This window comes from Oncorhynchus keta, chromosome 19, assembly GCF_023373465.1.
Source record: "Oncorhynchus keta strain PuntledgeMale-10-30-2019 chromosome 19, Oket_V2, whole genome shotgun sequence".
NCBI classification, from domain to species: Eukaryota; Metazoa; Chordata; class Actinopteri; order Salmoniformes; family Salmonidae; genus Oncorhynchus; species Oncorhynchus keta.
In genome coordinates, this window is record NC_068439.1 from 34,703,444 (window position 1) to 34,719,910 (window position 16,467).

General features: G+C 43.6%; 2 protein-coding genes across 2 annotated transcripts; both read right to left on the bottom strand.

Annotated features, from left to right (window-relative positions):
* Positions 1 to 1,045: 1,045 nt before the first annotated feature.
* On the bottom strand, positions 1,046 to 5,654 carry LOC118398114 (peroxisomal membrane protein 11B-like). The gene is made up of 4 exons (XM_035793155.2): positions 5,177 to 5,654; positions 4,500 to 4,615; positions 4,141 to 4,342; positions 1,046 to 2,710 (listed from the first exon to the last, which is right to left on the bottom strand). The coding sequence occupies exons 1-4, from the start codon at positions 5,230 to 5,232 to the stop codon at positions 2,293 to 2,295; spliced, it is 792 nt and encodes a 263-aa protein (XP_035649048.1). The 5' UTR covers positions 5,233 to 5,654; the 3' UTR covers positions 1,046 to 2,292.
* Positions 5,655 to 5,769: 115 nt separating this feature from the next.
* Positions 5,770 to 15,872, bottom strand: LOC118398117 (GTP-binding protein Rit1-like). Its single transcript, XM_035793158.2, has 6 exons — positions 15,704 to 15,872; positions 13,624 to 13,710; positions 12,677 to 12,733; positions 8,834 to 8,907; positions 7,617 to 7,808; positions 5,770 to 7,254 (listed from the first exon to the last, which is right to left on the bottom strand). The coding sequence occupies exons 2-6, from the start codon at positions 13,703 to 13,705 to the stop codon at positions 7,024 to 7,026; spliced, it is 636 nt and encodes a 211-aa protein (XP_035649051.1). The 5' UTR covers positions 13,706 to 13,710; positions 15,704 to 15,872; the 3' UTR covers positions 5,770 to 7,023.
* Between the last annotated feature and the right edge of the window lie 595 nt (positions 15,873 to 16,467).

Sequence of the window (16,467 nt, forward strand, 5' to 3'; positions counted from 1 at the left end):
TTATATTTGATTATGAATCATCAACAGTTACACCTCTACAGTGTGACTCGATTCAAAAGTAGTGGAGATTATACCAGAAATCATGTCCACAATTAGCCTGTCAAGGACAGTGACTAAGAAATTGTTTTGCTCGCTAGCCAGAGACCAAATGGCATATTTGGAGAAAGTAAAATGTTTTAAATGAGCCGTATGAAAGATTTTGGGCTCCTGAGTGGCGCAGCGGTCTAAGGCAGGGGTGGCAGCGTAGCCTAGTGGTTAGAGCGTTGGACTAGTAACCGAAAGGTTGCTAGATCAAATCCCCAAGCTGTCGTTCGGCCCCTGAACAAGGCAGTTAATCCACTGTTCCCTTGTAAATAAGAATTTGTTCTTAACTGACTTGCCTAGTTAAATAAAGTTTAAATAAAACATCTCAGCGCAAGAGGTTCGAATCCAGGCTGTATTACATCCGGCCGTGATTGGGAGTCCCATAGGGCGGCACACAATTGGCCCAGCGTCGTCCTGGTTTGGTCGGTGTAGGCCATCACTGTAAATAAGAATTTGTTCTTAACTGACTTGCCTAGTAACCTAAACAAAGGTTACAAAAATGTTTTAATAATATAGCACTGCTGTGTCATTGCAGCTGAATACACTTATATCTAATATAGCTTAATTCGCATCCGGTTCAGTGGCTTTAATACACAATATTGATGTAATTGAGTTATACAAATTGACTTAAGTAGCTTAACAAAGGTACTTACAAGTAGACTAAATCATTTGCTTTTGGGTGAATTCAACAAATGATTAAGTTAAATGGACTGAATCAGTAGATGCCCGAGTAAGCTGAATCATTTGCTTAATTGTCATAATCATTGGCTCTGTAAACTCAATTTATTTCACACATGCATAAATATTAGTAAAATACTCTTAATGTGGACATATTACCCATATCAGCACAAGAACACAGCCGACTGGTTTGCTTCCTTATACAAGCCAATAAATGTCCCCTTTACCCGCTTATAGAAAGGACCCTTCACCTCAGTCATTATTATTAAACATTCACACACGGTATGAGAAAATAATTTATTGCACCTCTTCATAGAAATAAAGCTTTATGTTATGGCTTTAATCAACTGAGGAAGATGTTCCACACATCTAGCTGTACGGCATTACTCACTGATAACGTTGGACAATAGGCCCATCTCCCAAACCAATGCTGTAGGTACAGATAATCCTATCCAATGGTATCATTTTGAATACGCACAGGACAGAAACAGTATGTATAGGGATGTGGAAGCACTTTCCTCATAGAGACCAGGATCCCATTTCAAATGCTAATTAAGGTTATAAACTAAGTGCAAGTTATGAAAGAGGACAGTTAGTAGTATTTGTGGACGTGGTCTCTCCCCTTTGACAGAGAAGTTTGGACTTGAGACATGCAAGACAGCTGCTCCTCACAATCATCTGAGAAGATATTATGGATCATCAACATACTTGAGTTTGTCATGTGCTCCCCACAGCTTGTGAGTTCATTCAAATGGAATCCATGAGTTCATGACTCTGGGGAAGTAGATAAAGGGTCATCATTGTCAAAATCCCAAAGTATCCACCCACTGAATGACATTCTGGCTTTCTTTGTGCTGTGTAACACAAGATGTATAACTTTCAAAATACAGAAATACACCCGGTATGATGAATTTTGCATCATGATAAATGCATCATACAGGCTGTATTTAGAAAGTTATACATCTTGAAAACATTTGGGGCTACATCAACAATGGACGAATGAAACAAATACCGAAATATAGTTTTTGGTAGTTTTTCTTTAAAGCCTGGGTAAAATCACAACTGACAAACTTCATGAATTTGACTTTGTGTTTATGCATCTACCTCTGTGTGTGTGTACCATTCGGAGTCAACAATGTTCAATGTGCCGGTTCAATACACTCGCATGGGGAAGGTCCTTCTCAACTACCAAACCAAACGGCCTTTGGGGAATTTAGTGTTTGAACATTTTAGAGCATGAACAGGATACAAAAGGCGTAATTCCAATACAACGCTCAATTGCAATTTTTCTCTTTGATTCGAAATACTATTTCAGTCCACCAACCTATATCTGAGCATGATCTGCTTAAAACTCTAAACTTTCCAAGCAAACAGTGTACAGGACCCATCATGCTGCATCCTTAGACACAACAGCACTTCTAGACTTCTACCAGCGGACCTAAAACGTTCTGCCAAAATGCCTTCTTCCAGGCTTGAGCTTGAGGAATGTTCGACTTGAGCTAGAACGTTCAACCAAAAATTCAGGCTTCTTCACGGTTTGAGCTTGAGCCAGGGGTGGACGATGGTGAGGATGGAGAGAACAGATGAGGCCAGGCCACAGGCCCCCACGAAGCCCTGGCCGGTAGGGTAGATGCCCAGCCGGTCCAGTGGGATAAACACATCGCATGCATTCTTCAGCAGGTCCAGCAGCAGTGGTGGGTTGCTGCGCAGCACCGTCCCCAGCAGGTGGAACTGTCTGCCGAAGCGTTCAGACAGAAGGGGTAATATGGCCACAGGGAAGGAGGAGGAAGAGGGGTGGGGGTGGGAGAGGTCTCCGTTCTCAGGGGATGGAGAGGAGGTCCAGGTAGCATTTGACCCCCCGTGAGAGGTGCGGGCCTCACGCTCCATAAGCAGGCGGATCTCGTAGGCATCCCGGGTTAGATTGAGCATGAGAGCAAAGAGGTAGTACCTGTAGAGAGAGAAATGTGTAAGAACGTGAGAGAGAGAGATTAATGTAAAACATGAGACAGTAAAGACCACAAGGCCGGAAGAGAGGATGTAGAAGACATTAAATAAAATAAAGTGGCAGAGGGAAAAGAAGAGGGTGAGTTAGAGGTAGAATTAGAGAACGAAAGTGATAGAAAATAATCTATATAAACAAAAATAAGTCGACGCCCCTTCAATTTAGTGGATTCGGTTATTTCAGCCACACCGGTTGCTGACAGGTGTATAAAATCAAGCACACAGCCATGCAATCTCCATAGACAAGGATAAGCAGAAGAATGGCCTTACTGAAGAGCTGTCATAGGATACCACCTATCCAACAAGTCAGTTCGTCAAATTTCTGTCCTGCTAGAGCTGACCCGGTCAACTGTAAGTGCTATTATTGTGAAGTGGAAAACGTCTAGGAGCAACAACGGCTCAGCCGCGAAGTGGTAGGCCTCGCAAGCTAAAAATCGTCTGTCCTCGGTTGCAATGCTCAATACCGAGTACCAAACTGCCTCTGGAAGCAAAGTCAGCACAACAACTGTTAGTCGGGAGCTTCGTGAAATTGGTGTCAATGGCAAAGCAGCCACACAAACCTAAGATCACCATGCGCAATGCCAAGTGTTGGTTGGAGTGCTGTAAAGCTCGCTGCCATTGGACTCTGGAGCAGTGGAAACACCTTCTCTGAATTGATTAATCACGCTTCCCCATCTGGCAGTCGGACAGACTAATTTGGTGGATGCCAGGAGAACGCTACCTACCCCAATGCATAATGCCAACTGTAAAGTTTGGTGGAGGAGGAATAATGGTCTGGGGCTGTTTTTCATGGTTTGGGCTAGCCCCCTAGTTTCAGTGAAGAATAATCTTAACGATACAGCATACAATGACATTCTAGACTATTTAGTTTGAGAAAAATTATTTCCTATTTCAGCATGACAATACCCCTGTGCAAAAAGCAAGGTCCATACAGAAATAGTGTGGAAGAACTTGACTGGCCTGCACAGAGCCCTGAGCTCAATTCCATCTAACACCTTTGGCCCGCAGACTGCAAGCCAGGTCTAATTGCCCAACATCAGTGCCCGACCTCACTAATGCTCTTGTGGCTGAATGGAAGCAAGTCCCTGCAGCAATGTTCCAACATCTAGTGGAAAACCTTCCCAGAAGAGTGGAGGGTGTTATAGCAGCAAAGGTGGGACCAACTCCATATCAATGCAAATGACTTTGGAATGAGATTTTCGACAAACAGCTGTCCACGTACTTTTGGTCATGTAGTGTAGCTCTGGGGAGAGAATGTAGGCAACTGCCGCCAATAATAGTAAAGTTCACTACAGAACTTATGATGCCCTTCGACAACTCAAATACACTGACTCCCAATACAGTTTAGGACTTAAGGTTCCCAATTATAACAGTCACCTGAAGGATCTCTGGCTCCACTTGTCCTGGTCCAGTTTGGGCAGGAGGCCCACCTTGCCAGCCCACAGCACGTTGTCACAGGCGAAGTACATGGCCTTGTTGAGGTGGGCCACAGTCAGGCAGAGACGTAGCACGCTGTCTGAGAGGTGCACCGCACGCTTCGCTGCCTCCACAGCCTCTGCAGAGTTCCCCAGACGCATCACTGGAGAGAACGAGAGAGAGAGAGAGAGAGAGAGAGAGAGAGAGAGGTGAGACCCAGGAAACTGAATTGAGGCACAGTGAAATACCAATGGAGAGTAAGCCTGAGCCATAATCCTGAGACACAGAGATGCAGCAATGACTTACAAACATTGACTTACACTTCCTTGTTAGGCTCATATGCGTTTCCAATTGTTTCACCATCTTCAGGAGCTGAACGCCTGACCCACCCTTCTGGAGAGTGTAGCCTAGCAACGTACAGGCATACTGTGCAGCCCTGTGTGAACACAGAAAATGAATGTGTGTCAAAATCTGATTATATCTATTTTACTATAGTTTAGTCATTGTTTACATATTGTGATGAATAACTTGGGCACAATGTGTGTTTCCATGTCAATGGCAACTGGTACTTTCATGTAGCTAGCCATCAGTATAATACCAAATGTAATTGGGACTATGCCCACTTGATAAGGAAAGGCTGGACATTAGCATTGTGCATGAGACCCCCTCAATTCGAATCCAAAAATCAGCTGTGGCCCAGTAATTTACCCAATAAAACGGAAAACAGGCAGTGACAACCGCAGCCCCAAAATGACTTTTTATTTATGTATTTTTTCGTCCTCTTATACATTCGTATTTTGTATGTTCATGGATATCAGTTTACATTGACTGCGAATGTACGGGCTAACTAGCTGATATTAGCGGACTAAACTCCCTAGCTACTGTATACGCGTAATGATTTTAACTTGAAACCTACCAGCTGATTCTGACTTGTTGATATGACATACTACTGTCTGAGAAATCTCAACTCTCATGACATTTTTCCTAGCTAATGTACCTGAAAACGCGCTCCTTGGCTTGGCTCTGCGAGCTGAATCGAACCCAAGAGTCCATTCTCACGACAGGTAGACTACCACTTCCGCTCACTTGCAACCGTGGATTAGGCCTGTGCTTTGTTAGCGAGAAACGTTCTATACCGTCTTCTGGCAAGAGCAGCCCAATGCTATATACACAGTTCAATATGTCCACAATGTGCCCCACACGTCTGCCAACACTTTGTAAAATGTAGATTTATTTGTTTACTAAAGAGTTAGCTTCACATCACCTTTGCCAATGGACGGAAACTGTGGAGGGACATAATAGCGAAAGCCCTTTCCCAGGGTAATCATTAGCTCAGTAACTTAACTGATAGGAAGTTCGTGCACAGTACATTGATTGTATTGTTCATGGCATTAATCGATTCGTGATTTTTTTTGTGCAGCACGCTATTGTATAAGCGATAGCATAAATGAAAACGAACGATTGTAGTTATTCGAACACAACAGTCAAGCCAAGGCAACTCATTACCGTGGATTATATTTGCTGCGAAACCTCATACCGCCACATGGGGGTGACTCACACACACAGAGGCCAGACAAAACACACAACCAATTTGGAAAAAAATGGCAGTACATTTTATTTTAGTGTGTTAATAGAAAATAAATTAAGGAAAACAATCATGATCAAGAGGAATAAAACAAAACACAAAACATAATATACTCCCATATGTGGCACTACCAGATCCACGGAGTGCTGAAATAATAAGTGCACAACCGTTGTACTACAGGTCAGGGGGTAATAAAGGAGTGTGAATCACTCTGGAGAGGTACTGTACTTGGCATTATCTCTATTTACTGAAACACTATAAAACATTGTATGATGACAAATCTGTTGTAGGCGGAGCAAAATTAAAATGCCAGCTACGCCCATCAAATTCCATTCTAGTGGACCATATTAGGCAATGCTGCACATTAATGGCTTGTCAACATCAACACCACCTGTGTATTAAATATCCTCAGCAACTCAGTTCACAACTGTCAAAGTATTCCCACTGCAACATGGCACCAGTCCTGAGTACAGGCTGGTCAGCTTACAAACACAAAGCAATAACCCATGAAGGCATTTCAATTGAAATGGAGAGGAACCTCAATGCTATCAGAGCATCTTGTTTTCATCATCTTCTATATTACAATCTTTTCATTCTTTCCATTTCCTTGGCTGGCAAGATACTCCACATCCTTTGGGACTCTCCCTCTAATCTTCAAACTCACGTCTCATACCCCTTCGCAATTTCCCAACCGCCTTTAAATCAAAACTTCAAGCTCACTCCTCAATACCTGCCACTTTACCTACTGTATGACCTTCTCAGCCTAGTATTTGCTCCCTTCCCCTCCGCAATTCCCCATAATATCTACCTCTCCTCAAGCGCCCATCCCTCCAGGACCGCAACCCCTTTCCTCCCTCCCTCCCTACACAGTTTCACCTAAACATCTCGTCTCTGGCTCTCCATCAAAGAGAAATGTTGTAACTTCAGGCAAACCCCACGCTGTCTCAGCATTTAAAAAATATTAAACACTACAGTCAATTGGTTTCATTGGATACTAAAATGCTAACGTCGGCTGTTGTTAAAAGCCAGACCTCAATTTCAGCACAATGAGCATTACGGTACATCAGCATGGTTCCTGGCTTCTCTAATGTGCACAAGAGGCTAATCTCTTCAGTAACAATTGTTAGTTTCGTTGCTGTTGCAAACACTTATAATCTAACTCGGACAAGAGTCATTAGTCTCCTCGTGGGAGTTGGAACTAGGAATTGGGGTTGTAAGGGTACCACTGGAGGACTGTCGTATCCCACAGTGCCCCTCTCTCAGTGCTCGGAGTGCTGTTTCTTGTGGAAGGTGGAGCGCATGCGGCTCCAGAATGAGTGGTTCCTCCTGGTCTTCCTCTCACTGCCACGGACCGACTCGGCCTCGCGTTGGCGAATCTGGCGGACCAGGGCGGCGAAAACCTCATCGATGTAGTAGCGAAATGCCGCAGAGGTCTCGAAGAAGGGGCACTGGAACTCCCTGGCCAGCTCCTTCCCCTCCTCTACTGACACCTAGTGGAGTGGAGGGAAATACCATGTTGAAAGCCAGTAGAAAGATAAAAACTACAGACAGGAGACGATTTTTATATACAGTATATGTACCAAACAGAGTCATGATGTATATGTTACGGTAAGTGTGTGGATCTACAGATTCCCCGTCTCCTTGGTAAATCTACAGATTTACCGGGGAATCTATAGATTTATCATACCAGTCAGACAGGCAATCTGTAATCTGTAAATCTCCCAGTAAATGTGTAAAGATAGGCCTTTTGAATAGTAGTAAGATTTTAATGGCGCCAGATAGTGGGCAAAACCTACTTTAGTGCCAAGACTACCAATGTGCGTCCCCCACCCTTCCTTCCCACAATTCTCACCTGTCGGAGATGGGTCAGGTCAGACTTGTTGCCCACCAGTACCACTGGTGTGTTGGCGGTGCGGCGCACACGATCAATAAGCTGCTTGAACTGGCGCGCCTCCTGTAAGCTCCGCCTATCTGTGATGGAGTAGGAGATGATGAAGCCCTCGCCCGCCCGCATGTACTGGTCCCGCATGGCTGTAAACTCCGCCTGGAGAGGGACGCGTGTGTGTGTGTGTGAGAGAGAGAGAAAGAAAGAGGCAAAAGTGGAGCGAGTAATTAAGGACTGGAACAGAAAGAATAACAGCAAAATACTTAGATAACATTACCTATGCAGATGCTACACATACACCCACACATTCATGTACTGGTATGAGTGTGAACACCTGAGAGCATCCAGAGAATCAATCACCAATACATCGGTCTGTCCTACAAGCTACTAGAGGAAGAACATGGAGACCCACTGAAAAATATTTGAATTTAGATTACTCAGAAGTTAAGGGTCACTTGAGACAGTGGACTGTCGAGGTCACTCAGAGCATTAGCTCTCTAAACACAATGCCCTGTGTGTGGACACTTCCCTGAATTTGGTCCGGTATGAACAAACCCAGTCATGGGCATGTATTATAGAACATGTACATGACCATATATAGAACATGACTAACCTCATAAGTGAGCCATGCATGAGTCTATGGATGAGTCAGACAGGCACAGATGTGGTGCAGGGAGCGGGTGAGAAAGGCAGATTATGTAAGTAAAAGAAGGGAGAAGATGGAGTGAGCACTTCTTAAAACAGAAGCTGAGAAGAGTAAAGACTTGGATGTCATGACGATGAAGGGGAGATATGTTCTTCTGGGTGTACTTTGATAAATAATGATCTTACATTGCCAATGATAAGGTATCATGCTAATAAGAATGATTTAATTGAATGTAATTGAGAGACAAGGACAGACAGTCAGAAATGATTGATTTTTATAGGAAAGCGAGCATCAGGATAGGCGGAGAGGTTTTCCCCTCCTCTATTTGATCTAATGTGAAAAGACTAGACAGATTAAAGCAAATTCCCAGTCCTTCCAAGGTGTTTTTTCCATATTGCTTTCACCTATCCTATGTTTACAGATCAGTAGAGGAAGGAGAGGAGGCGAGAAAGCCATATTAGACTATCGAGAATGAGATGCAACCAAAGAAGGTGGAGGCGTGACGTTTTTAATGGAAGCCCCTTTGTGAGGAAGTTACCTGTCCTGCTGTATCCAGGATGTCCAGGTTGGCTGGTTCATCATCGATGCGGATCTGTGTCTTGTATGCATCCTCTAGGAGAGACATTGAGTGGTATTTTAAATGGCTATACAAGATAATTGTGTAGTTACGTCATAGGCCGTGGTTCATCGACTCTGGTCGATGCTATGCAGCGTGCATGTGCGCTTTATCAAGTCACGCCAGGTGTTCTCTTGTTTTGGACTTGCGGTTCCTTGTATGAGTTCTGACATTTCAGGCTCGCAAGGTAAGTATTGTTCTTGGAACCATGGGGTCTATACCCTATATGGGGCTCTGACAGGTCAGGCTTCTCAGGTAAGTATTAGGGGAAAGGTGACTTCTGTAACCCATTTTCGGAGCCGGTGGAACCTGTGTGTGCTTGGGGTGCCGTGGGCCTCCTTGTTTGGGACCCTCTGAGTCAGCTTGGGGAGTGATTGTATGTACCCATAGTATGTTATACAGAGTAACCGACTGAAAGGGAACATACAGTTATTAATATAACCAATGAAGACTGGAACGGGGTAGAACATATTTTGGCCACCCACGTCGGGGGATTTGTGCTCACTGAAAAACAGTTCTGAATTGAGGAAATGGATGTGAGCCCTGGTATTATAGCCAGGAAGGCGGGGCATCCGAGGGTGGGCCTCGGAATTCATCCGTTAGGCGTGATTTCAGTTTTTCAAGTGAATATTATTGGTTGTTGACTGGCCGGAGTGTTATACCTCCTTCAGTAAGTTTTGTTGATGGAAAATGCTGTCTCAAGCGCTGCTCTAGAATCTTCCTTAAGTGTTCAATTGGGTTGAGATCTGGTGACTGAGAGCGGTCATAGCATATGGTTAACATTTTCCTGCTCATCAAACCACACACACTGACAAACCACCAAGCCCTGTGGATGGAGGCATTGTCATCCTATTGGGGCATAGCCATGGTAGCCAAAATAATGTTCTTCCCAGTATTTTTTTTTTTATATATGACCCTAAGCATGATGGGATGTTAATTTCTTAATTAACTCAGAAACCACACCTGTGTGGAAGAACCTGCTTTCAATATACTTTGTATCCCACATTTATTCTACTGTTACCATTATTCTGGCAGTTACATGTATACACATCTACCTACTCACCAACCAGTTTATTAGGTACACCCATCTAGTACTGGGTCGGACCTTCCTTTGCCTCCAGAACAGCCTGAATTATTCAGCTGATGGATTCGACAAATCTGACACGTTCCACAAGGATGTTGGTCTACGCTGACGCGATGGAATCAGAGTTGCTGCAAACTAGACGGCGGTACACCACCGCTAACACCAGGCAGAATAGAATCATGCTGGTTATGTCAAATCCTTACTCTGCCATTGAATGATGCAACAGGAACCGGGATTTGTCAGACTCAGCTGTCCAGTGTTGGTGATTGCGTGTCCGCTGAAGTCGCTTCTTCTTGTTTTTATCTGATGGGAGTGGAACCCGGTGTGGTCGCCTGCTGCAGTAGCCCACCCGTGACAACAATCGACAAGTTGTGCGTCCCAAGATGCCGTTCTGCATACCACTGTTGTACTGCACCGTTATTTGTCTGTTCGTGGCCTGCCTGTTAGTGTAGCACATGGGGTGTGTGAAACTTACTCCTCGGCCTGAAGTATGCCCATTGTGCCAGCAAATAGCTAGCTTTTCACGTAGCGCAGACTGGTAAGACGCTTCAGGAGGGCGGTCACATGTGCTAGCAAGTCAGAGGTCCCGAGTTCGCGCCAGGTATGGGAGGAAGTGGTACTCGCTAAGCAAGCAACGTGACATCTTTTACAGCGCGACGTCCTTGCCATTCTCTTTCGCCCACAGGACTTCCACTGACTGGATTTTTTGTTTGTCGCACCATTCTCGGGAAACCATACACACTGCCGTGCATGAAAAGCCCAGGAAGGCGGCCGGTTTTAGAGGAACTGGATCCGGCGTGCCTGGCCCCGATGATCATACCACGCTCAAAGTCGCTTAGGTCACTAGTTTTGCCCATTCTAATGTTCAATTGAACAGTAACCGAATGCCTCGATGCCGGTCTGCTTGCTTTATATAGCAAGCCACGGCCATGTGACTCCTGCACTTTCCATGACAGGTGAATCAAGATTTTACCTTACTGATGTCACCTGTTAAATCCACTTCAAATCAGTGTAGACGAAGGGGAGGACACCGGTTAAAGAAGGATTTGTAAACCTTGAGACAATTGCGACATGGATTGTATGTGTGCCATTCAGAGGGTGAATGGGCAAATCAAAAGATTTAAGTGCCTTTGAACGGGGTATGGTAGTAGGTGCCAGGCGCACCGGTTTGAGTGTATCTAGAACTGCAACGCTGCTGAGTTTTTCATGCTATTTCCTGTGTGAATCAAGAAGGTCTACCACCCAAAGGACATCTAGCCAACTTCACAACTGTGGAATGCATTGGAGTCAACATGGGCCAGCATCCCTAAGGAACACTTTCGACACCTTGTAGTCCAATTGAGGCTTTTCTGAAGGCAAAGGGGGGTGAAACTCAATATCAGTGTATGTAAATACAGTACCAGTCAACAGTTTGGACACACCTACTCATTCAAGGGTTTTTCTTACATTATTACTATTTTCTACATTGTAGATTAATAGTGAAGAACTATGAAATACATATGGAATCATGTAATAACCAAAACATGTTTAAACAAATCAAAATATATTTTATATTCTTCAAAGTAGCCACCCTTTGACAACTCTTGGCATTCTCTCAACCAACTTAATGAGGTAGTCACCTGGAATGCATTTCAATTAACAGGTGTGCCTTGTTAAAAGTTTATTTGTGGAATTTCTATCTTAATGCGTTTGAGCCAATCAGGTGTCATATGACAAGGTAGGGGTGATATTTGGTAAAAGACCAAGTCCATATTATGGCAAGAACAGCTCAAATAAGCAAAGAAACAACAGTCCATCATTACTTTAAGACATGAAGGTCTGTCAATACGGAAAATTTCAAGAACTTTGAAAGTTTCTTCAAATGCAGTCGCAAAAACCATCAAGCGCAATGATGAAACTGGCTCTCATGAGGACCACCACAGGAAAGGAAGACCCAGAGTTTTTATTTGACCTTTTTTTAACCAGGTAGGCCAGTTGAGAACAAGTTCTCATTTACAACTGCGGCCTGGCCAAGATATAGCAAAGCAGTTACCTCTGTTGCAGAGGAAAAGTTTGTTAGAGTTACCAGCCTCAAATTGCAGCCCAGATTAATGCTTCACAGAGTTCAAGTAACAGGTACATCTCAACATCAACTGTCCAGAGGAAACTGTGTGAATCAGGCCTTCATGGTCAAATTTCTGCAAAGAAACCACCATTAAAGGACACCAATAAGAAGAAGAGACTTGCTTGGGCCAAGAAACACCAGCAATGGACATTAGACTGGTGGAAATATGTCCTTTGGTTTGATGAGTCCAAATTTGAGGTTTTTGTTTCCAACCACAGCATCTGTGAGACGCAGGTTAGTGACCCAACACACCTTCAGACTGTGGAAGGGCTATTTGACAAAGGAGAGATGGAGTGCTGCATCTGATGACCTGGCCTCCACAATCACCCCACCTCAACCAAATTAAGATGGTTTGGACGACAGAGTTAAGGAAAAGCAGCCAACAAGTGCTCAGCATTTGTGGGAACTCCTTCAAGACTGTTGGAAAAGCATTCCAGGTGAAGCTGGTTGAGAGAATGCCAAGAGTGTGCAAAGCTGTCCTCTAGGCAAAGGGTGGCTAATTTTTGGTGTGGTTTAGAAGGCCAAATTTGAGCAAATAGGAGTCGCAGGATTTTGATCAGAGACCAAGCACTCTCACCTATGGTGGGGTCATGGTCTTCAGGGAACCTGTGGCTGATAAACTGCATTATAATAGCTGAGGAGAGAGAGAGAGAGTTAAGTTTTAACAAGCTTCATAGGCACTGCATCAATAATCCAAAAAGGAGAAATCAGAAACAAACTACAAGTAGATCAGAAAACAGAGTGGAAGAAAGAGAGAGAGAAAGAAAGGGTGATGTAGAGGGATTATGACGTCAATACGGGAGACTTTATTACATTTCCCAGGTTGTATCACACACACTTCCCCTCCCTCTCCCCATCTCTCTCGTCTCTTTGTTGTTCTTCCTCCAGGCGTGCAGTGGTTCACGCACATAGATAACACACACACACACACACACCTCCGCAGCATCAGTGTACACCCACTCTAGTTTCCATGACAATAACTTGCACAGATGAAATCAGAATGACGCTTGTTTTTATGACCCATCTCTCCCTCCATCCCTCTGTATCCTCCCTCTCTCCGATGTTTTTACTACTTTGCTGTGCACCTATACCAGGTGAACTCAGCCAGTCTCCACAGCAACAGTAGCCAAGAAGAGGAAGGCGGTTGCTAGGCACCGGATGCGTCTTCCTGACAACAGGCGCCCAAAAGGCACCCCAGACTGCCGTAAAAGGCAGCCAACGCCTATGCTTACGAGAACTCTGACTGCCTGACTGCACTTGGAGGGTGTGTGTGTGTGTGTGTGTGTGTCTCTCTCTCACACACACACAAACACCCACACATCTCACTCATTTAAAAAAAACGAGGACATTAGGAAAAGTAATGTAAATCAAGACCGAGTTGAAGAAGAATAGTCGAAGTCACAGATAATACGTAAGGAAATAGGAGCAAGACAGAAACAAAGACATGCACTGAGTAAGACTGAAGAGTATAGTTAAGTGTAATTATGTGTGTGTGTGTGTGTGTGTGTGTGTGTGTGTACTCACCGCTCTTCCCCACTCCCCCCTCTCCCAGCATCACCAGCTTGTACTCGCGGGAGAGGCCCCCAGAGCCTCGCGATGACTCCATTTACACTTTGAAGAGATAGAGGAGGTGATTAATACACATATACCCTTTACACACACAGGAACCGGCACATATCGACACCCAAATAATTCACATAAATATACACATACATATCCATTTTTGGTCCCAGTTTATTAAGCCTGGGACTATTGAATAGAACTGTAAAAGAGAGTGTACAGAGTTGAAAGTGACTAACACACAGTACCACACGTGCCAATGTGCAATCGTGCCATCATGTGTAAAGCGCTGAAGCTGCTGACAAGAGATGGAAAGAGAGAGAGAGAGAGACACACACTGAGAAACTTGAACCTCAATATCCATTCACTGTTGAAATGGACCACTGAACCATACAGTAGATCTACTGAATGAGGATGAAACAGGTGAACGAGTTTTCAGGGACAGAAGTGAAGCTAAACAGCCAAGTCTAGTCTACTTTGCCACCCTTAGAAATAAAAACTATTCAACTCATCTGAATAGGCCACTATTGTCATCGCCTCAGATCCATTTGGTGTGTGTGTGTAGATTGACTTATGAGAGTCAGATGACTTCAGTTTATTAAATTGGTCTACGCAGCAGCCAGCACCACTCACGCGGAAAGAGGAACCGACTCGTATCGACTTGATGGGGCAATCATGTGATTTCTCGGTGGAAGGCAAATGTGTGACATTGACCACCACAACCCCAGGCAATGTCATCAAACCTATTATTGCCATTTTCCATAGCGATGTCGCCTAGCTTTCCCTTACCAAAAATACTATAGTTTTACTATATTAAACTTTAATTTCAATTGTCAGAATAAATTAATGATATATTTATAAGTGATAAATAGGCCTACATAAGCACATATGTACTTATCATTAGGGCCTAGGCTAATAACGGTAGACCTATGAATGGATCACATTATCTCAATGATGGAATGCGGAGACAAAATATTTTACAAAGCCGGTTCATTGTTGTCAGGGCAGAGGCAGATTGAACAGACAGCATTTGGGAGGTTAAAAATAGATGTTCATATCCGCTTGAGAACAGCTACGTTTTTTGACTCGGTTTTATGTCAAATATGAGGTCTGAACTTCAATAACGCCTGACTGAGCTCATGTCCGTGCACCATTGCCCAACGTTTGATCCAAAAACACAAAGGAGTGGATGGTATTGTAGTATATTGCCGAGTTGTTGTTTCCTCCCTCGCCCTGACAACATCACTACACGGGCTCCGTGATTCAAGGGAGTCTCCAGGCTTCAGATGGCTCAGGCCTCGAAGTTTGTTATTGAAATGCAGGTTAAATACATACTCGCTGTACTAGCCTTATTCAACGCCCAAAGTTAGGGAATTTCATTTTTATTGTACTTTTATTGCGCTTAGTTTAGTTAAAAGTTTGTTGCACTATTGTCACTTTGTTATAGACTACAATGTTACAAACAGTGAGTCGGCTACAATGTTTCAGCTGCCAAAAATATTAAAAATATTTGCTAAACAACGAATGAGATTAACACTGTTTCAAACCATTGGATCTCTGACAAAAGGCGCAGTGAAAACTGCATCCGTTGCAGTCGCTGAAATAGAACAACCATTTGATATACTTTATTGGCTACTTTGAAACAGGATAACGAGACTTAACAGGATAAACAACAACATTTTAGAGGGCAATAGTGAACCTTCAAAAGACTGCTCAAGTAGCGAAATGAATTGTGTGGCTGTATGTGACATGGGATTTGGGGGGAAAAGTAGGCTAACTTTTGTAAACTTTACATGTAAGATCCTTCTAAAATCAAGTGTAGCCTACGAACCGATGAAATGTAAAACAAGCTGCATGGATTTGTTAGCCTAACTGTTTGCAGATCAGTGTTCAAAACAGACATTGAAAACATTGTTTCGTGTAATTACAAACGAACAAGTTAACATGAATATTGTTGACTGCGAAAAAAGCAAATGATTGAACATCTGCAAACATAAATAGCCAACTGACTTTATGCATGCATGAATAGAAATTAGCAACTCACCTGTGTCACAGAAGTTCTTTCCTCATAATTGCCGAAATGACGTCTATGGCTATTTAGTGCTTGATGTTTGATAATTCATGCCACAAAATGATCAAACTGTAAACAGCGCGAGCGGTCTGTAAACGCTACGTGACAGGGTCCCACCGCCCGTCGGCTCAGCGGCTGTGACTTTTCAGTAGAGTTGGACAGCCTTGAAATGTACCTTTGAAGTTCAGTTAGGCACTGTTACACACGGGTAACGAATGAATAGGCCCACGAAAACGCAATTTCATATATTTTAAGGTTTCTCGTAATAGAATATAATAAAGACACTAGCATATTGTTGTTGAGAGGCACATTGTCAGTGATGGTGCAGAAGCCCTGGATGGGAGGCACTTTTGGGTTAACAGTCTTGTTCTAGGGCACAAAGGCAGTGGTTAGGACCTGGGATCATATACCAGCAGCCCTCCAGGTGCCAGTTCACTTCCAATTTCTGTAATCTCCTGGCCTATGTCTTGAACCAGCAACTGTCTCTCTTAACATCTAGGCTACGTGCCATGCGTAGGTGGTACAGTGCATTCGGAAAGTATTCAGACCCCTTAACTTTTTCCACATTTTGTTACATTACAGCCTTATTCCAAAATGTATTAAATCTACACATAGTACCCCATAATGACAAAGCAAAAACAGGTTTTTAGAATTTTTGCAAATGTACTACAAATAAAACATAACTTATTTACATAAGTTTTCAGACCCTTTGCTATGAGACTCGAAATTGAGCTCAG